Source organism: Patiria miniata, unplaced genomic scaffold (assembly GCF_015706575.1).
Source record: "Patiria miniata isolate m_02_andy unplaced genomic scaffold, ASM1570657v1 HiC_scaffold_23, whole genome shotgun sequence".
NCBI classification, from domain to species: Eukaryota; Metazoa; Echinodermata; class Asteroidea; order Valvatida; family Asterinidae; genus Patiria; species Patiria miniata.
The window spans coordinates 8,767,298-8,788,464 of NW_024037062.1; the positions used below are offsets into that span (position 1 = coordinate 8,767,298).

General features: G+C 40.2%; 1 protein-coding gene across 1 annotated transcript; it reads left to right on the top strand.

Annotated features, from left to right (window-relative positions):
- Positions 1-97: 97 nt before the first annotated feature.
- On the top strand, positions 98-10,741 carry LOC119731253 (sodium/hydrogen exchanger 9B2-like). The gene is made up of 10 exons (XM_038204344.1): positions 98-137; positions 631-1,369; positions 2,924-3,194; positions 4,120-4,295; positions 5,735-5,841; positions 6,913-7,062; positions 7,467-7,575; positions 7,971-8,107; positions 8,811-8,885; positions 10,270-10,741. The coding sequence occupies exons 2-10, from the start codon at positions 643-645 to the stop codon at positions 10,534-10,536; spliced, it is 2,019 nt and encodes a 672-aa protein (XP_038060272.1). The 5' UTR covers positions 98-137; positions 631-642; the 3' UTR covers positions 10,537-10,741.
- Positions 10,742-21,167: the final 10,426 nt, after the last annotated feature.

The following is a 21,167-nucleotide window of genomic DNA, read 5'->3' on the forward strand; positions in this document are numbered from 1 at the left end:
GGCTGCAATGAAGACTAGCAAAGTATGGTATCCTGTTCTTCTCGTTTTTTTATTCACTGACTTATGTGGACGAGGTGTTTAGTCTGGTTCTAAACATCGAGCGCATTCAGGTGAGGTGATGGTCATCTTGTTTCCTGGTATTAAATATTTCATTTTTAAAATCTTTTATTCTGGCAATTAATGAAAATACAGCTGAGAAATGTACCAATGATGTTAAGCATAAGTAATGTAGTCCTTCAAAGTATTATTAATTGTAAGATGGTATCTTTTGGGGCCACGTAAACAACGTTGGTAAACTTTCATGGTGTACTGATTTTTGTGAAACTGTAAACGTTAGACGCGTAGACGTGATGCATGCGTGCGTGGTACTAGTAGAGCGCAGATTGGAGTACAAAAAAGTCGGTACAGAGTGTGTCAAAAACAAGTTCAACGTTTAGAAAACAAATAATTAAACTGTTAAATTCTTTTTTCTTCGATGAAATTATATATTACATTAAAGCCTGACCAGGCCTATTTCTCAATTCACTACTTTTTACCCAATTCAATTTGGGTCCCTAGAATCCAGAAATACAAATTACAATCAAATTGAATCATTGCCGTATACATTTTAGTTAATTTTTTTTTTGACAGATAATCAACATCATGGCGTCCCCTGTGAGATTAAAACCACAGCCGAAACCACGACCCAGCAAACGGACCAGTGGTGCCGCAGCGTCCCCAGTCGCCGCTGGTGCCACTAGTCTTATGCCGAAGACTTCCGAGTATTCAGAACCCAAAGACACGAAGCATGTGAAGGAAGAAGTCATATATGCCACACCGGGCGAAGCGAACGTGTACGATGCTCCGCAACAGGCCAATGTGTACGCAACACCTGACGAGAGCAGTCGGACAACTAGTCCGGTGCACAGCAGCAAGCCTGGTTCGCCCGTCATGGAGTGGGACGGGTACCAGACTCAGACGTCGCGGGACAGCCAGCGTTGGGACCGCACCCCTCCGGAAATCCCCCATTTTGATCTGGACTCGGACGATCGCGAAACCGACTCCGATGAGGACTCTGGCGAATGTTGTCCTGGTCGCTGCGAACCGTGTAAAGCCGTCTTGCGGCCATGCATGGCGCAGTATAATCCACTGCCGGACAACCCGTCCCTGTGCGTTCGCCTAAAGCACGCCCTCTTGTGCCCACCCCACGGGCGCATGTCTAGGGATCTGACGTTGGTTCTGCTGGTGTTTCTGTCCTGGGGTGTGGTGTGGGGTGCGACGGGGGATGCGGCTCTGCCAGGGGGAACCTTCTTCGCGTTGTACGTGCTGACCATTTGCTGCATTCTTGGAGGATTTTTGGTGAAACTTGTTCGACTGCCGCCCTTACTAGGTATAAAAGGATCATTCGACAAAGTTGGGTCCATTTTTTTTCATGTCCCTGTTAGGCCCAAAAAAAAATAAGTCGGTCTATGGTCAGCACGCTCGTCGATTTTAATCATGCATGTCGATCTTTTTTTTTTCCAAAATGTTCCGCGGTAGCTCCAACAGCGCCCTCTATTTCCGCACCTCAATTTTTTTTACCACAGAGCACCAAGGAATGGGAAATTGCACCAAGGCAAATGATCGAAAGCACCGAGGCAAATTATGGAGGACACCAATGTACATGAGGACACCAAAAAAGCAAAATAGTACCCCACCTTGTCTGTACAATCCAAGCTTGAAGAAAAAAAGAAAGAAAAGCCGCGTGGCCGCGTCAATTCCGGAACTTTGGTCTGACCAGAGACCGTATATTTTTTTTTTTGGCCTTACATCTGATATAAGATTTTGTAAATTCAAGGCACATTCTTTAATGCAATCTCTCTCCGAGAGTGATTGTGTAAAGAAACGTGCCTGCCAAACATATAAAAAATAGTTTAACCCTAACTGAACTCAACCCGTCAAAGCCCAACAACAGGTTTTGTTGAAATCTGTTGAGAGAGGCACAGTACCCCTAAACTGATGGTCTTTTACACTGGGGTTGGCTTACCTCCAGAAACCAAGTCCAACAGTGTGTGCGTACGATTTCCCATGGGGGTGTTGGAATTTGCCAGCTGAAGCCCTTGGCCCAATTTCATAGAGCTGCTTAAGCAGAAAATTTGCTTAAGCACGAAAAAACATTGCTTAGTAAAATTAGGTTACCGGCTAAAACTCCATGTGATGTACATTGCTTGTGACTGGTATTTAGCTGTTGTTTACTTAGCATAACAATCGCATGACGTTTTGGCCGGTAACCTGATTTTATTAAGCAAGACGTTTTTGTGCTTAAGCAAATTTTGTGCTTAAGCAGCTCTATGAAATTGGCCCCGGTTCCTAGTAAATTATGCTAGGGAGTTGGGGTTAAAGTCAATTTTAATAATACTTGCATGGCAAATTACCCAAGCTAGGTGTAACAGGGACACAAACCAATATCACACTTTTGGACCGCAGATTTATGGAATGATCTAAGATCAGTTCATAGTCTGCAAAAACGTAAATGCAAATTTATGCAAATTTGTAACATTACAGCAAGTATATGCGCTGCAAATTTGCATGAAACGAATTCAAACAATGAAGTTGGTCACGGTTTGATTGATGGCAAAATATTTGTGTTACGTTAATATTAAAAACATACCTAGCTAAACGTTTTTATTACTTGAGAAACAAACGTTGGGGAAGTTCCATAAATGTACGTCCGACCACATGGTCTGTAGTTGTTTACTACTCATTAGATGTCACATTATTAATGATGTATCACATTCACGTTTCCAACAGCAGCTCATTAAAGTGTCTGACTTATACGTCCGAATTTACGGGATTGCCCGTTTGCAAATTGTGATTTGCTTTCAAACATGAATTAAAAATGAAAAAATACCCTTTAAAAGAAAATTTTAAGTTTTAATGATCCCCCATGGTGACATTTATTCAGGTATGCTGATCGTCGGTTTCATCCTTCGCAACGTCCCGCGCATCAACATCGCCGTGGATATTGACAAGGAGTGGTCGTCGGGACTCCGGAGCGTGGCGCTGGTCGTGATCCTGATGCAGGCCGGTCTGGGGCTGGACGCCAAGGCGTTACGGAGCCTGAGCATGGTGTGCGTCCGGCTGTGCTTCTTGCCGTGTCTGGTGGAGGCCTGCGTGGCTGGGGTGGTGTCGCACTTCCTACTTGGTTTACCATGGGTTTGGGGCTTTATGTTGGGGTAAGGGTAGATTTTGTTTTGTATTTTAATGCTAGTCTCCATTTACAAGCCTTAAAAGTCTCCCAAGGTAGGGCTGCTTAAAGCTATAGTCCATCATTTGTAATTTGTGCATTTTGTTCGTTTGAAGCAACAAAAGGGTTCGAAATCTAATGAAGGATACTGAACAACTAACCTGATGAAGTTTCAGCTAAGCTTCAGCTGTACATATCGAGAAAAACAGCATTCTAAGATCTCAATTTCAAATCAAAAGTTACTGAATCATGTTTTGAATTGTTTTGAATTGCAGCCATACGCGACGTAGCGCACTGATCCGACGAATTATAACAACCGCGCGCGCGTGTGCGTCGTTCCAATACTTGTGTGCGCTGCGCTGAATAACAAAATGAACTACAATTTAAATTTTCCTACGGAGCTTCTTAAGAATCACCGTTGGAAATGCCTTTTTCGTTGATTACTTCAAAATGACAGCTTCCCAGAAGGAATAATTTCACAGGAAGTTTAGTTCCCTTACTACCTTTCAACCAAGTTTGTTTTTCAACAATAATTACGCCAGTTACTTTTTTGGATAGCTGCAAATGATGGACTCCGGCTTTAACACAAGCTAGTCACCAACAGTCAGATCATGTTTCAAGCAAGCACTGTGACTAGTCAAATTCCATCAACTGACAAAAGCAGGCGACTGGTGGGCACAGCCAGCTTATCAATCTCCTACAGTCAAAGTACAGCTGTTATCAGGTTTCATAACAATCACAGCCAGTCAATCCTGCGTTATGAAGGCAGGGAGCACTCAACTGTTACAAACAGTCACTTGATTTATTTTGACTGCTGGGCTGGCCTTGTTGAAATTGCCAGCCACAGGCGAGGGTTAAATTAAATGGATTGGCCAAATTTCATCATTTTCTTTAAATTCTGTTTTTTCTTCCAGCTTTGTTCTCGGCGCAGTCACACCGGCCGTGATCGTCCCTTCATTGCTGTCCCTCCAGAAGCGAGGTTACGGTATCGATAAGGGCATTCCTACGTTAGTGATCGCGGCGGCAAGCTGTGATGACGTCCTTGCAATAAGTGCCTTCGGAGTGATACTGGGTGCTGCCTTTGCAACAGGTATGGGAAAATCTTGGGAAAAAATCGTGGAATTTAAAGCTATCTTGGAAAGTCATGGAAAGTTAATATTCCAAGAAAAAACTCACAAAAAAAGGTGTGCGTCCTTTCAGCAAAACGAAAACAATTCACACACATCCCCATGTGATTTGTTTTCGTTTTGCTGAAAGAACACTTACCTTCTTGTGATACGTGGACAGAACTTTAAAACGGTGGTTGTGTTTAAAAATCGTTAACATGAAAAGTACATGAGTGATTTGAATGATTCTTGTACTAAAAGAAAGCATATGAATTGGGCTTTCATATCCTAGATTTTGAAAGTGCTACATGTAGAACAATGGTCCCGACACTTGGGTTTCGTTTTTTTTTTTACTCACCCTGTATTTCCTCTTTATGCATGTGCTCTATACATGCTTGGGAAGTGTGTGGCCTAGTGGTTAGGGTTCGTGACTCATGATCAGAGGGTCCGGGGTTCGAATCCAGCTGGTCATATATTGTGTCCTTGGGCAAGCCACTTCACCCCCACTTGCCTCTCTCCACCCAGGAGTATAAATGGGTACTGGCATTAGCTGGGGAGTAACCTGCGATGGACTGGCATCCCATCCAGGGGGAATAGAAATATTCTCAGTCGTTTCATGCTACTGAAACCAGAGATGAACGCTGGCCTGATGGGCCACATTGGCTCACAACAGACTTTACTACTACAAATGCTAGGAATGTGGTGATAAGAGGCCTTGTAAGTGTTTAATGACACCTAAGTTGAACATGAAAAAGTAGGAGGATTGCTATCAGGGGAGGTGGGGGCCATCTTATGGTAACGCACACTGCATAGATCATTGTTTTCAGTGTGATGACTGGCCAGTGTATTGTAAATAGGCTCCTAAGATGCCAAAACAGCTCAAGAATTGGTCATGGAAAGCCTTAATTTTGTCCTGGAAAAGTCACGGAAAAGTCATTGAATTTCATTTTAAGATTTCTGCTGAAACCCATTACATAATTTCCCGGCGTGATGTTTTTTTTTACACCCAATAGACTTTATTCACGAGAAGGCCATATTGAATTGAAAGCGAATTAAATTCATCATTTTTGGAACTTGCGAGTCGAAATAAAAACAATGAAATAAAAGTGTTCATTACAAATTAATACCAGTCTGCTCTGATAAATAATTTTAAATTTGTGATTTAAACATACCCTAATGTTTTAAACCACATTTAAAAAAAAAAAATTTGAAAGTGAGGCTTGGCGTGCACTCCAATCATCAAATAGTCTGGCACCATCCCATTCAACAGTTTACAATTTATAAAATAGATTCAGGGAACACAACCAAAATGGCTTTCTCTTGAATAAGGTCCATGGGTGCAAAATGGCAGCCAAGGCGAAGTTGTGGATCTTTCCTTGTTCATAAGATTTTATGCAATACATTTGCCTTTTCTCTTGTCAAGGTGATCTTGTCTACAATATTCTACGAGGGCCACTGGAGTTGGTCGTCGGTGTTGCGTTTGGCTGTCTCGGTGGGGTAGTTCTGTGGTACCTACCAGACCGGTTTCAGGTAAGGACAGGGGCGTAGCAAGGTCATTTTTATTGGGGTGGGGGGTGGTGATAATTTCATGAAAAGGGCACTTGCACATCCGTGCTGAAATGTAAACATGTTTGTTTTTTTTCGTAAAATCAATTGGGGGGGGGGGGATGGAAGCATTTGTTGATGGGGACGCTGTTCAGAACTGACGATCATGCACACTAACGAACAATGGTGCTTTTCAGGGCGAAACATGAGCCCAAATTTTTTAAAAGGGAACCTATAACGGCCGATGGCACAATAAAGGCGACAACTTTTTTTTTTTTTTTTAAAGGGCACTTGGTGAGGAAAAGGCACTTGTTAACAAAAGAAGGGCACTCTTCTGGTGAAAAAAAGGGGCATTTGAATGGAAAAGGGCAGTCTATAAAAAATATGGGGAAGGTTTTTTGGGTCGTAAAGACATTTTGAAGCATACGCATATGTATTTCCAGCGGTGATTATAAGTGTCCTTCTTGGACGTTGTCCCTAGCTTCTGTGACCATGATGTCAGACGATTTAATGTTAAGTACACGTCTGCTGTGTGTGTACCGTATATTCACATAATGTACAAGTACTCACAGCACCAATACACATACGTTGTTTCTTGCACACACAGTCATTTCTTTGTTCTTGTGTACAAACATTTTTAAGGTTTGAAAATCTAGTTTCAAAATGCTCCTATTTTAACCAGAATTAATTTCCTGAGCTGAAATTCGAACTTAATATCCCTTACATAAAATACTCCAATTTGCGACCGATCAACACACCTTGGAAATTCCTAGTTTTTTAGTAAAATCCATATATCTATTTCGTGATAATCTTGTGGAGACGTATTCACCTATAGAAATTGCTCTGTGGAGACGAATTCAATCTTTTGTTCCCTATTATACGCATGTCTCCGTAAGGTAGTGAATTACAAAAAAAACATGTTGTTTCCCGTTCATCTGCTGAATGTGATGCACTGGTAGAATACGTGCGAATGGAACACGACTAGCACCCAAACAGCTCGAGTTTTGAGAGTCAAAGTTTTAGCAATTTTTTTCTCTGATTTATCCAAATTTCCAGAATGCATTTGTTCTGCGACGCACCGTGCTGCTATTTGGTGGGGGGCTTTTTGCCGTCTTCGGCAGTGCTGCAGTGAAGTTTTCCGGTGCGGGAGCCCTCGGTTGCCTGACGATGGCGTTTGTAGCCGGACATGGCTGGAAAAAGAATAAGGTTCGTTCATTTGTTCAGAAAAGTAACAACAAATAATTACTTAGAAATGTAAAAAAAAAATATCTCTAACCTTGCTCTTTAACATACTCAAATGGTTGTTTTTTTCTCCTAACAAATTTTTGATTTGCATGTTTTGTGGTTCATGCTCATGGCGTCAAGTACACACCACTAATTTTATTTTAAATGTACATAAACTAATAGCGTCTTCACGTGAGCGTCAGACGTCGTCAGCAATGCATTTGAATGTCTCTCCCAGTGGTCTCCCCCAACTCTCCCTTTCTTACCGTTGAGGGGGTGCTTATGCATGGAGTCTATAGGTCCACATATTTCTACATTGTTGAACAACTGTTGTGCAGATTGCTGCATTATTGTTATCATAATTTACATGCTTGTTTTGTTTATAGGAGCCTATTGTGAAGAACATTGATTTGCTGTGGATCATCTTTGAACCCTTGCTGTTCGGTCTGATTGGTGCAGAAGTTGCCATAGAAACAGTGCAGCCAGCTACCATTGGTAAGTCAATAATGCCGACATTGTATTTTCAATTTTTTTTTCCTTCACCGACACATTTTTTTTAAAAACACTGTATGCTGTTGTCCAAGGGCTTGCTACAAAAATTCACAAGCGTACTCGGGTGGGACTCGAACCTACGACCTCCTGCTTACTAGTGCAGACGTCTTACTTGACCACTGAGCTTCGTAACCACTTGTCCTTACTCGTATGAAGTGAAGCACACACATGTTTTTTTCCGTCTTCGCTTGAGCATCGGGTGTCTTCAGCAATGTTTGAATGTCTCTCCCAGTGGTCTCCCCCAACTCTCCCTTTCTCACCGTTGAGGGGGTACTTGTGCACGGAGCCCATAGCCTGGATGACAGTCCTGTTTGACTTCTTGTTTTTCTTGTCATTAGGGCTTGGCCTGGCAACGCTGTTCATCGGGCTGGCCGCCAGGCTACTTGCGTCGTTCCTAGCCGTCTGCAGAGCAAAGATGAATCTGAAGGAGAAGTTGTTTATCGCCCTCGCTTGGCTGCCTAAAGCAACTGTACAGGTATGAGACCGCTAACTCGTTGATCAAAACAAGACTAGGCAAGTCTAGTAAAGCTGGTCCCAGAGTGCACAAACATTCTATTCAATTTGGCGATTCACAATGCAGTGCGCCACCAAGAGCTTGCCATGGAGAGTTCAGTTTTCAAGTTTACGGTCGACAAAACATGGCCCATTTGATTGAGTGTCAGTAGGCAACTTGAGCTAATTTGTGAAGGATTGGGGCATAGCGTTCTGCCGCCTTACAAAAAACACCATATTGATCAAAAGAAAAGTAAAGGGCAAACAGATCCTCGAATCATACGCTTACGAAACTACTGATCGGACAAACTTACAATTTCAAATAGCCCGTGCTGTCAATTGTCGACCATCTCCCACAATGCACTGGGAAAAAATGAACTCTCCGTGGTAAACTCTTGGTGGCGCACTGCATTGTGAATCGCCCGAATTGATACAGAATTCCAATTCACTCGAACACAATCTTTTCATTAAGATAGAAGTAGTGCTGCTAAATTATTTCAATAAACTTGATATTTTTATTGCTATACCCCCTGCCCCTTCTCCCCCCCCCCCAAAAAAAATTTGATGTCCAAGCACAAAATATGACCCATTCCAGTGGAAAAATCTAAAACATAAGTTTGAAAAGCCAAGTATTTTTTTTATTTGTTTAAATATAAACAAATGTTTCAATTTACATAATTTGACAGGCGGCGATCGGACCAGTGGCCCTGGACACAGCGATCAAGCACGGATCTGGAGAGTACATAGAGCTAGGAACACAGGTCAGTTTAGCTCCTAAAATCTCTTTGTTTTTAAAGGGAATATACAACATTTGCAAACATCGAAAAATAAATAAGTTTTTACGAAATACCTTACTAGGATGTTGGTAAATGACAGTCACAAGCATTCTGTAAAATTACGGCACCTGGTGTGAAGTCATTTTCAAGAAAATGGTATTTTTGTATACATTTCCAACGGTGGTCAGCTGACCACCGTTGGAAAAACCTAACTATTGTTCAACTACTGCTCCATATTTGTTTCAGTTCAAATTGTGTTTGCTATTGGTTACATGTTCATGAATGGGTGCAGGCCAGCTAGACTGGTTCCCTTACCTTACAATTTTCCGGCATCTATAAATTTATCCATTTCATCTTTAGTGGAGTCAGGGAACCAGACTACTTGAACATTTTTGTTTTTCTTGTTTTTTTCGAGCATTTTCGGACACAAAACTTCAAACATGTCAGTGTAACAATATTTGATCTATTATACTAACCCCTCAACTAGTTCATTTCTGAAAATGACAGTGAAAGCCAATGAAGTTCATTCCCTTTAAAAGTTTACATTTGATATTAAACCTTGGTGATTATGACATTCAGGACATTACTTTGCCAGAGGGTGATATTACCATATTTGTCTGAAGAAAAAAGTGGATGTGCTAAGTTTATTTTTGTACTGTAAATGCATTCAAAGTTACACAATGCCTGAATAAATCCTCGTCATCTGATTGGGGTCGTTGATCACATGTCATTGAATTATTCGTCCAACCCACGGCCTGAAAGCACCGCAATAATAGAAGTTCCATTCCATGGTAAAAAGAAGTTTCATTGCATGGTCACACTATTTCCAATCAGATGACGAGGATTTACTCGGGCATGGCATATACTAATGATGAATGCTTATGAGTGCAATGGTAAGAATAATTTCATGAGGTGACAGATGGAATGTTCCATTTCACAAGACGAAGCCGAGTGGAATGGAACATTTCATCTGTCACCTAATGAAATTATTCTTACCAATCATGAATGCTTATGAGTGCAATGGTAAGAATAATTTCTTGAGGTGACAGATGGAATGTTCCATTTCACAAGATGAAGCTGAGTGAAATGGAACATTCCATCTGTCACCTCTTGAAATTATTCTTACCATTGCACTCATAAACATTCATTGTTTGTATATTGTGAAGAAATTTAACTCTCTGCATGACAAAACACAATGAATTAATCTATTAAGCCCCTCCCCTTTTGAATAATTCACATTTTGACCAATCACAGCTTAGTTTGTGCTACCACATGCCCGACAAAAGCCGACATTTAAAAATAAAACTATCTGGCACATGAAATAAATATTTATCTATTTTTCATTTCTGACCTTTGTTTTTTGTTTCAGCTGTTGACCGTTGCAGTTCTCTCAATCCTGGTTACGGCTCCGCTGGGGGCTATCGCCATAGCGCTGGCCGGGCCCCGCCTACTCAGCAAATCCATCAATGAAAAGCCCAGAGACAACAACAACCGCCGACCAATCATCCATCTGGTACCTATAGGGACACCCCCCGAGAGCGAGGTAGTCGAACTATCCCCCGTCAGCCCGGAACCCGATCGTTCCAATCCACTAAATAGGTTGGTTGCGGTTGTTGAAAGCGACGATAAAGTTTGAAGAAATGAATTGACTTGAGACTACTTAACGAGAAGGACTAAGCTTTTGACCCATCATACATCTGGTAGGGACACCCCTGAGAGCGAGGTAGTGGAACTATCCCCTGTCAGCCCGGAACCCGATCGTTCCAATCCACTAAATAGGTTGGATGCGGTTGTTGAAAGTGACGATAAAGTTTGAAGAAATGAATTGACTTGAGACTACGTAACAAGAAGGACCAAGCTGTTGACCCATCATACATCTGGTAGGGACACCCCTGAGAGCGAGGTAGTGGAACTATCCCCTGCCCGGAACTGGATCGTTCCAATCCACTAAATGGGGGGTTGCGGTTGTTGAAAGCGACGATTAAGTTTGAAGGAGTAGATTGACTTGAGACTATTTAACAAGAATTAAAGGACCAAGCTGTTGACCCGTCATCCATGTGGTAGGAACACCCCCCGTGATGGAGGTGGACGAACTATCCCTGTCAGCCTGAACTGGATCATTCCATTCCACTAAGTAAGGGAGCTACGGATGCTGGAAACGACGATAAAGTTTGAAGGAATATATTTGCGACTACTTAAGAACAGGACAAGAGGTGTTTACCCGTCATCCATCTGGTAGGGACACCCCCCCGAGAGGGAGGTAGTCAACTGTGCCCCATCTCCCTAGAGCTGGATCATTCCAATCCACTTAAAAGGGGAGCTATGGCTGCTGAAAATGATAAAGTTTGAAGGAATAGATCGAGTAGTGACTACGTAATGAGAGGACCAAAGACAAGAGCTGATGACCAATCATCAATCTGGTAGGGACACCCCCGAGAACGAGATGGTTGAACTATCCCCTGTCAGCCCAGAACTGGATCATTCCAATCCGCTAAATAGGGCAGCTACAGCTGCTGAAAGTGAAGATAAGGTTTTTAAGGACTACATTGAATTGCAACTACTGAATGAGAAAGAAGCCAAGGACAAGAGCTGTTGACCCGTCTTCCATCTGATAGGAACACCCCCAAGAGTGAGGTAATGGAACTGTCCCCTGTAGTGTAAGCCCAGAGATGGGTCATTCCATTCCATAAAATAGGGGAGCTGCAATTTTCTTCGTTACAACAAAGTTTAAAGAAATATTTTGCTAAAAATTACCCTGTAAATGAGGAGGGGGAAAAATAGAATTTATGAGGTTTGTTGAACTTAAATAATAGGTAGACAGGGTATCAAAAAATAAACCACCAGTTTTAAACTTGAAAAGAGCAATACACAAATTTGACGTTTTAATCAACTTTTGATTTCAAACCCCTTCCTTGATAGTGGCCAAATTATTCCAGCATTGTTTTTCATAGGTCGGAACATTCCATCTTATTAAAGATGGGTGTTGGGATTTTAATTATTTTCACTGATGGGAAAAAATGAAGTTATTCATCAAATTCATAAAAAAAGTGTATATATAATTTGCATTCAAATTTTCTCCATATATAACTTTTTAGAAAAGTATTCATAGATGTTCAGGAAAAGTCATACAGTACTCTGCACGAAGAAATACTTTTTGTGGTTTTTTTTTTATGAAGAACACATTCTTTGAATTCAAATACAACTTCCTAGGAATTTTTGCGGTTTTGTTCATTTCTTAATTTTACACATATGTAAATTGATTCATATCATTAAGCGATTGAATATTGTTTCACAGCTTAAAGGGAAAATACAACATTTGCAAACATCAAAAAATAAAACTACCAAATCATTTTGAAATACCTTGCTGGACTGTTAGTGAATGACAGTGTAAAGCATCCTGTAAAATCATGGCACCTTGTATACTGTCATTTTCAAGAAAAGTGGTATTTTTGTATCAATTTCCAACGCTGATCGGCCGATCAGCGTTGGAAAAAACTGGCTTTTTTTCAAATATTGGCACCAATTGACCATCGCACTTGTTTTCAATCGATTACAAACCTATGAACGGGTACGAGCCAGCTAGACTGGTTCCCTGACCTTACAATTCCCCAATGTATGTAAACTGCTCTGTTTCTTCTTATATGGAGTCAGGGAGCCAGACTACAGGAAAATGATGGTTTTTCTTGGTTTTTATAGCATTTTCGAACCCAAAACCTCCAAAAAGTCAGTGTAACTATATTTGCTTTATATTTCCAACCCCCCAATTCCATCCATTTCTGAAAATTACAACAAAAGCAAATGATGTATATTCCCTTTAAAATGTGCAGGATTCTACAGACAAATGTGGCGGCAGACATTTTCTGCGATGGCGCAAGGCTCGTGCGAGTCACTCTCGGGTAGTACACACGCACTCCAGGCACCTTCGACCAATCGGAATACCAAAATGCGCATGCGCCTCGTTTTTAACAACGCGTGCAGCATGCGCATGAGCGTGACACCACCGCAGTAAAAGCTTCTAAGTCAGGTCGCCGGATTCCACTATAATCCAGTGTAAGCACATTGTCAGTTCTATGACGAAGGCCCCCTTTAATGGCGAAAGCATTGTGCTAGCTATTGTCCAGATGATCCGTCACACGGCAGTTGCTTTGTACAATAGCGTGCACAATGGTTTCTCCATTGAAGGGGGCCTCGTGAGTGTCTGGTGGTCACGTGCCCACCCTGATTATTACTTCTCTTCCTGATAGTCTTCCTTATTCTACAGTGTTCTACCCAGCAAGTATAAGTATACCTAACTTTTACTTACTTTTTTACTTGTTTTACATTGTGTTGTCTAAAATTTTAAATTTCTTTTAAAACTGAGTCATGAGATTATAATTTAAGTGTGTGTATATAACTGACGTACAGATCCTTGTCATTTGATTGGTGGAACTCACATCACGTGACATTCATTATTGCTGCCATTCACAACGCTTAACGGGGCTCAAAAAGTCCCATTCGCCCTTGGGCAATGGGATTTACTGTTCAACAGTTAGGATCATCCTTGCTCCATGGTGCGGTATTTTGTGTGCAAATGTATGCTGGTGTGCGCGTTCAGCGTTGCGCGTAGCGCGTATTGTTCCAAAGAGCCAGCGTTACAGAGTTGGGTTCAAACAGTTTTATTAAAGGGGTGGTTTGGAAGAGCGAAATGCATTTTCCACCAGTTTTGTAGTGAAATAAAAGATCAAATATGTCGAATGACAAGGATCTGTATGTCAGTTATATAAAACAAATATTCAGTGGTTATAAATTGTGAAATGGGAGGAATGTTATGGCTCGGTAAAATCTGGACTTTGCCATTTCACTCAGCTTCCCTTCTAGTCTTCTACACTTGACAATCCTTCAAGATTTTGCCAACATATTGACCACCCCCCCCCCCTCAAAAAAAACAGTAAACGGTTAGGCCAAAAAAAAAAGTCTCTGGTTTCTGGTATGGAGCTTGCCCAAAAAGTGGTGCGGCGACGCGGCCTTTTTTTTTTTTTACCTGATTTTTTTTGCTTCAAATGTCGGCTGATGACTGCAAATGGTGCCTGACTGAACTTAGTGCAAATATATGGGAGTCCAGAGAGGCCACATAAAGCTTATTCTCGACCATACATGTAACCCAATCTAAAAACACGTTAAAATTGTGCAGCAGCAGGATTCCAGTCAAACCAGTGAGTTTGGCGGTTTTGAGACATCATCTTTCATTGAAAAAAAAACTATTTCATTTTGCTGACGCGCATGGCTACGGCGACGCGCGTGCATACCAGAAACCGGAGAATTTTTGGGGGGGGGCCTTATTTATGATTAAGTGATTGAGATATTTACTATAAACTTGTTTAACGATTTCAAGCATTAATTGAATGAATCACACAGAATACGAAGCAGAGTTAAAATGAAATTATTGTTTCTTGATTATATTTTGATTCAATGAGTAAAGATTATATTTTAGTTTAACAATATGAAAAAGAAACAATTATCCAACTACAAAATTACGACTTATTTTTTAACTTGCACATAATTTGAGTAAAGCAATGGCCTTGAAAACTTAGATTCTTTTCTTGAGAAAAGTGTAAATTCTTCTAAAATGTGGTATGTAGTGACAGAATATACTTTTGTATTTGTCATAAACCAACATCTTGTACTAAACAATTTAATACCTCAATTTAGAGTATTCTTTAAATTCTATATATTAGTCATTCTTTATTTACAAATTTTATTGTACTTTCTTTCTTTCACTGTACTTTTTCTATCAGATGTTTAAACTAACTTCCATATTGTCCATGTATATAGCAATACTATAACATGAAATCAGAAGAAGTGATTTTACTTAAAGTTTATCAACTTGTGTGAGCTGTAACTTCATGCTTAATTCATTGATGTATTCAAATTCCTCTATAAAAGCTTTTGTATTTTCTGTTAGAACTTTGTAAATGAAATGTAACTTTGTATATACATGTATAACATTAACCCCAACCTTCCCAAATCCTCCAAAATCCGCTTTGCAAAATGTTGGATTTTGCAGGATTGAGGCTACATGGCAAAAAGGTGTTACTGATTTCGGAGGATGCGCTGTGTCAAGGTTTTGGGCCGGACCGTGTGTTGTTTATGCTCAGCCTTGCATAAATGTAGCCTTGATTATACTTGAAATCCTCCGCACTGCTCCAGGATGTCACTGGCTCTGCCTCGACATATTGACAGTGATTGCTGAAGGATTTTGCAGGATTGAGGCAGTGGTCACCCCTCCAAGGACCACATTCAAGAAATATAAGGATTTTTCAGGATTGAGGCTGTATGCAACTTTTGCATGGAGGCAGTTAAAAGGATTTTGCAGGATTGAGGTTACGTCCTAGCAAAGATACCTACGGAATTAGGGTTAATCGTTAATTATAGTACTGATGGTTCATATACATGTACTAATATACAGCCTATATGAAGACAAACCCACCTTTTACATAATTTTTGTAAATGAAATTTACCGGGAATTCATCATGCTACGTGTACTTTGTGAATAAAAAATTGTACAGGCAAACAAAACTACCTTGTCAACTTTCTGAAGAATTTCAATTGCTGTATAGTTATTCGTGCATGTGAAGAATATGTTTCAAATAATAAAAGTTTCAAAAAAGCCTCATACAGGTACATGTACATGTATAGATCAATCTGGCACGCTAGTAATTCTATCACGGAGTAGGTCCCCTTCAATGGCGAAAGCGTTGTGCTAGCTTAACTAGTCCGTCACGGGGCAGAAGAATTGCAATTGCTGTACGCTCATGCATGTGAAGAATATGTTCCGAGTAAAAAAGGTTCAAAAAAGCCTCATAGAGATATAGACCAAACTGGGCACGTAGCAATTCTATCACGGAGGCCCTCTTCAATGGCGAAAGTATAGTGCTAGCTATTGTTCAGGTAGTCCGTCACGGGGCAGTTGCTTTGTACAATAGCGTGCACAATGGTTTCTCCATTGAAGGGGTCCTCATGAGTAACAGCGATTCGTGTAATTTTAATATTCATGTACATATTCCCCGTGAGAAATCATGTCACTTTGTCATTGAGCACTGATGCATATCCATAGTCTAAATTTGGATCAGTTTTTGATTCCTTCTTTTAATATCAGCTCTCTCAATAAAAAGTAAAAGGCTTTCGATTAAATCAAAGAGTTTGTCAGCATTGTTAATTTCGACATAAAACCTGCAGACATGCAGTTGGTAGTTCTACATTTTACAGCCGTATATAAAACAAGACAAATAAGTGATTTTCACAAAAATCTGTCATTTTTCAACTAATCAACAGATTTTTCACCTGAATTTCACTCGTTTGGTAGTTTAAGATTTTCCCCCTTTTATATTTCTTTCTTTAAAAAACTGTTTCCCCCTATTTTATTTCCAGTCGGAAGCTACAATGTTTTGGGGACGCCCTTAGCCCCTGCAAACTCTACCCTATATGCCACCGAATTATGGAAAAGTATCTAATCTGGGTTCCTATTTTTCACTAAATTGCTTCAAACTTGCTGGAAAGATGCCTAAAGGATCCTAGAACACATTTCAATTCGATTTCTGTAAAGATGTGCTTTTCAAAATGAAATTTGGACGACAATTTGGGGTGAAATCGGTCAAAAATGAGGATTTTTTTTTTTTAATCCAAGATTTTTGCCCAAATCTGCAAACTATTGGGTGCTTAAAGGTTGATTGATGCTCCTTTTACCTCTAAAGGAATTTCTGCATCGTTTGCAGGAAAGTAATTTTTGGCCGAATTTTATCCAAAAAGTAAGGCTAACCCCTTGCATTTTTTCAAATTTTTACAAAAAAATCAAATTGCTTCAAACTTGCAGGGAAGATGCCTAAAGGGTCCTCAAACACATTTCAATTCAATTTCTGGACAGATGTACTTTTCAAAATAAAATTTGGACGAAAATTTGGGGTGAAATCAGTCAGAAATGAGATTAGTTTTTCTCTAAAAAATCCATGATTTTTGCCCAAATCTGCAAAATATTGGGTGTTTGAAGGTTGATTTATAATGCTCCGCTTACCTCTAGAGGCATTTCTGCATCCTTTTCAATAAAGACATTTTTGGCCAATTTTCATCAAAAAAGTTAGGACATGTAGGTCATGATATGTTACCCAGAATGCCATCCCCACTTCCTTCACAAGATTCTGTGAATGGCATTATCCCTTAATTCCCGGCCCAGCGCCCTAGCCCCTGTTTGCAGGGCGGGGTTACGAGCGAAGCGTTATTGTACGAAACATAAAATATGGACATCATGAACAGGGCCCCCTAGTTTAATGTGGTGTCCTAGTTAATGTTGTTTTCATCTACGTTTAAATGTTTGTTTTTGGTTCTTTATAGAAGTAAGGATGAGAACTTACTGTTTACATTATTTTTGAGGAAACAAATCCGTAAAAACAAATTATCGTTTCATTTTCTAAAGACGTGATAATGTTGAAATAGTCGTGACGGAGTTGAAAATCTGTATCTGTCCAAATACAAATATTAGAAGTCAGACACACACGAAAAATAGATAATTTTTAATCAAATATAATAATGACACAGTACGCCTGTCCTCAATATTCGGATATAAATATCTAAGGTCCTCGATCACCCCACCCCCGCAAAAAATCCTGGATCCGCCCCTGAACGCACCCGATAGCTCAAAACAGCCTGCATAATAATAGTGTTCACTGTTGCGTAACTCTAAGTACATTTAGCACAAGATGTTTAATTTCCCGTCGTCAAATACCAACGGTACCTTAGCTTAATCGGTAAGCTCTGCGGCTGGTACTGTCCGTGAGTTCCAGGTTGGCGTCTTCGTACAGGTTCAGGGCATGTGGTCCACTCGGAGGATCAGGGCTTAGGGTGCCGCCCTGTTCCTCCCTTAGCTCTTTGCTTTTACATGGCGCCTGGCCCTCCGGGGTTACATGGATGGACAGGGAAGGAAGTGTGTATTGGTCGGGGACGCCGAGACCCTGGAAGAGAACTAAGGGGTTGGCTGGGGCATTGTTATGGCTCAGACCGACCCCTGAAAGCTTGGCTAGCACATAACTTTTTGATTTTTTTTTAATCCTCTAATTTTTTTAAACTTTGCTTTAGTTGGATATTTACATCTGCCCGGCAGGTCTCCGGTATTATTTAAAAAGGAATCAAAGGTATACGTCGTGAATCTATGAATATTAAATAATTGATTATTATCAAAATTAAGTTTCGTTCGATCAATATGACTACGGTAACCGTTCATTTTACGTCAATTGGTAAATTTTGTAGAAGTTAAAAAGAATCCACAAAAATTCGCCCAAAATTTGGGCCGCAGAAAAAAACATGGTTTTTTTTAATGCTTGACATCGACATGAGCTGATTATTTTGGTTCAATTAATTAATTTGGATTTTCGAATTAAGAGCGGGATGCTCGGATCCTTATTCGTTTTGAATAATGTGCGCAATTTCAGCACTGGAGCGCGCAATTTAAAACAAACTTTTTAAACTGTGTAAGGCCTGCAAACTAGCTGGATATTTTTGTTCCTACTTTCCCGATATCTTTGGCGCCTATTTTACCCAGTAGCGCACCCAGGATTTAGCTTGGGGGAGGGGGGATGCTCACAATTTTGGGTTTTTTTTTTTTTTTCAAACAAATCGGGTGGGTTTTTTTAGGGAGGGGGGAATTTTTTGACGTTGGTGGCGCCACTTACACTCCTATTATAATACTCGAACATACATATCGGTCAATTCGTGGACCAAGAAAATGACCCCCCCCCCCAAAAAAAAATATTAAAAATTAGCAACCTCTACGAGTTCGAGGGGTCAACCCCCCCCCCCCCCCCCTTGGGTGCGCCACTAATTTCATCCACCTCTGGCCAGTGGCACAGCGGTAGAGGGGTATTTACAGAGTGGCAAATTGCAACTGCTAGCTACAGATTTTAAGAGCGAGCCAGGGGGGACGTGCGAAGAAAATTCGGGCCGGCGACATTGGCCGGTTGTAAAAAAGCTTGTCTCGTCAGTCGGCAGGGATGAAGAGCGCCACCTACTGCCAAAGAGTGTCTATGAGTGTCCGCTATCAACAGTGCCCCTATAGGTGCAATAAATTGCCATAGACTCCAATGATAAATTTCCCCACTTTAGAAATTCAAGAAAATAATCACAATTTGCTCTCTATAAGGTGTTCGAGACATGCATTAAAATTAAAGCTTAGTTTGATCGTCTTTCTATTTTTCCTCAATTTTTGGCTGGTAATCTGATTGTAAGTTGGGAGAAATTTCCATCCGAATATGATCACCCATCGCCATTTTGAAAAACGGCGCCTACACTCCAATGCAAAATAGAGCGCTTTTAGAGCCCCAATTTTAGGCGAATTGCACAGAAATACAAGCTCACGTTCCTGTGCACGGCTTCCATCCTCACTGTTTACGAACCCTCAAGTGCATGGCCCACAATATGCTCAAGTACTGAAGAATTTAAGGGCATGCAAATCGTGATTTGGCCGCCGTATGCTACTTCGGACCCATTTTACTGCCTCAACCCTTTAAACAGCCGCAGCTATAATTATGTCTTTTAACCCTTGCATTTCTTTTTTCAATTTTGGCCAAAAAATCAAATTGCTTCAAACTTGCTGGAAAGATGCCCATAGGACCCTAGAACACATTTCAATTCGATTTTGGACAGATGTGCTTTTCAAAATGAAATTTGGACGAAAATATGGGGTGAAATCGGTCAAAAATGAGAATTTTTTTCCTCTAAAAATCCATGATTTTTGCCCAAACCTGCAAAAATTGTGTACTTGAAGGTTGATTGATGCTCCTCTTACCTCTGAAGGAATTTCTGCATCGTTTTCCGAAAAGTCATATTTGAGCCAAATTTCATTCAAAAAGTAAGGCTAACACCTTGCATTTTTTCCAACTTTGGCCGAAAAATCAAATGTCTTCAAACTTGCTGGAAAGATGCCCATAGAACCCTAGAACACATTTTAATTCGATTTCTGGACAGATGTGTTTTTCAAAATGAAATTTGGACGAAAATTTGGGGTGAAATCGGTCAAAAATGAGATTTTTTCCCCTCTAAAAATCCATGATTTTTGCCCAAATCTGCAAAAAATGGGTATTTGAAGGTTGATTGATGCTCCTCTTACCTCTGAAGGAATTTCTGCATCGTTTTCAGAAAAGTCATATTTGGGCCAAATTTCATCAAAAAAGTAAGGCTCTTAAACCCCTTGCATTTTTTCCAATTTTGGCCGAAAAAATCAAATGTCTTCAAACTTTCTGGAAAGATGCCCATAGAACCCTAGAACACATTTCATAGATTTCTGGACGGATGCGCTTTTCAAAATGAAATTTGGACGAAAATTTGTGGTGGAAGCAGTCAAAAAGTTAGGATTTGTTCTCAAAAAAATGTATGCTTTTTACCCCAATCTGCAAAATATGGGGTTTTTGCAGGTTGATTGATGCTCCTCTTACCTCTAAAGGAATTTCTGCATCGTTTGGAGGAAAGTCATTTGTTGGCCGATTTTCATCAAAAAAGTAAGGCTATAATAGGTCACGATATCTTACCCAAAATGCCATCCCCACTTCCTTCACAAGATTCTGTGAATGACATCAGCCCTTAATTCCCGGCCCAGCACAAATGTAGTCTTGCAAGATACATGTAAGGCCACGAGACACTTTAACGTATCACTGACAGTAATAAATGATATATCTAGAAACAACACAACACTGCAGGTGCATGCTTACACTCTATCTAAAGTGCTTTTATTGAATGAATACATGTATAAATTTAACACAGAAAAGAGACGTGGAAGAAAAAGGCTTGGGTCGTGATATGCCAAACTTTCTCCATCATGTCTCTGACTAAATATTCAAATAATTTCATTGGCTTTAAGGTAATGGCACCATTTGCAGAACAAGTTTATATTTGCGTTTTCACGAAACAATAAATAATAAATCTGAAGCAGGTTATTAATACAAAACTCAGTAAGAAAATGTCGAAATTGTGTACAGTAGATGTCATACTTTTGAGAAAACTGTAACAATGCATCTTTATTTTTTTCTCACGCAAAGCATGTTTTTGTTGGCTGTTTGAAGGTTTGATCCTTACCATCGCGACGAATTGATGGTTATTCCTTTTGCCTGGAAAAAGACAGAATACTGGGGGGAAATTATTTCACAGGATGCTTTATATCCTTTTATTTTCTGAAAATTAAGTAGGATAATTCATGATATTTTGATAGTTTTATGTTTGAGTGTTTGCAAATGGTGTCGATTACCTTTA

Excerpts from the sequence above, each read along its gene's own strand:
- LOC119731253 (XM_038204344.1), top strand. The coding sequence starts at position 643 with ATGGCGTCCCCTGTGAGATTAAAACCACAGCCGAAACCACGACCCAGC. Across the intron at positions 1,370-2,923 it reads TCGACTGCCGCCCTTACTAG|GTATGCTGATCGTCGGTTTC; the intron begins GTATAAAAGGAT and ends ACATTTATTCAG. Across the intron at positions 8,108-8,810 it reads TGCCTAAAGCAACTGTACAG|GCGGCGATCGGACCAGTGGC; the intron begins GTATGAGACCGC and ends ATAATTTGACAG.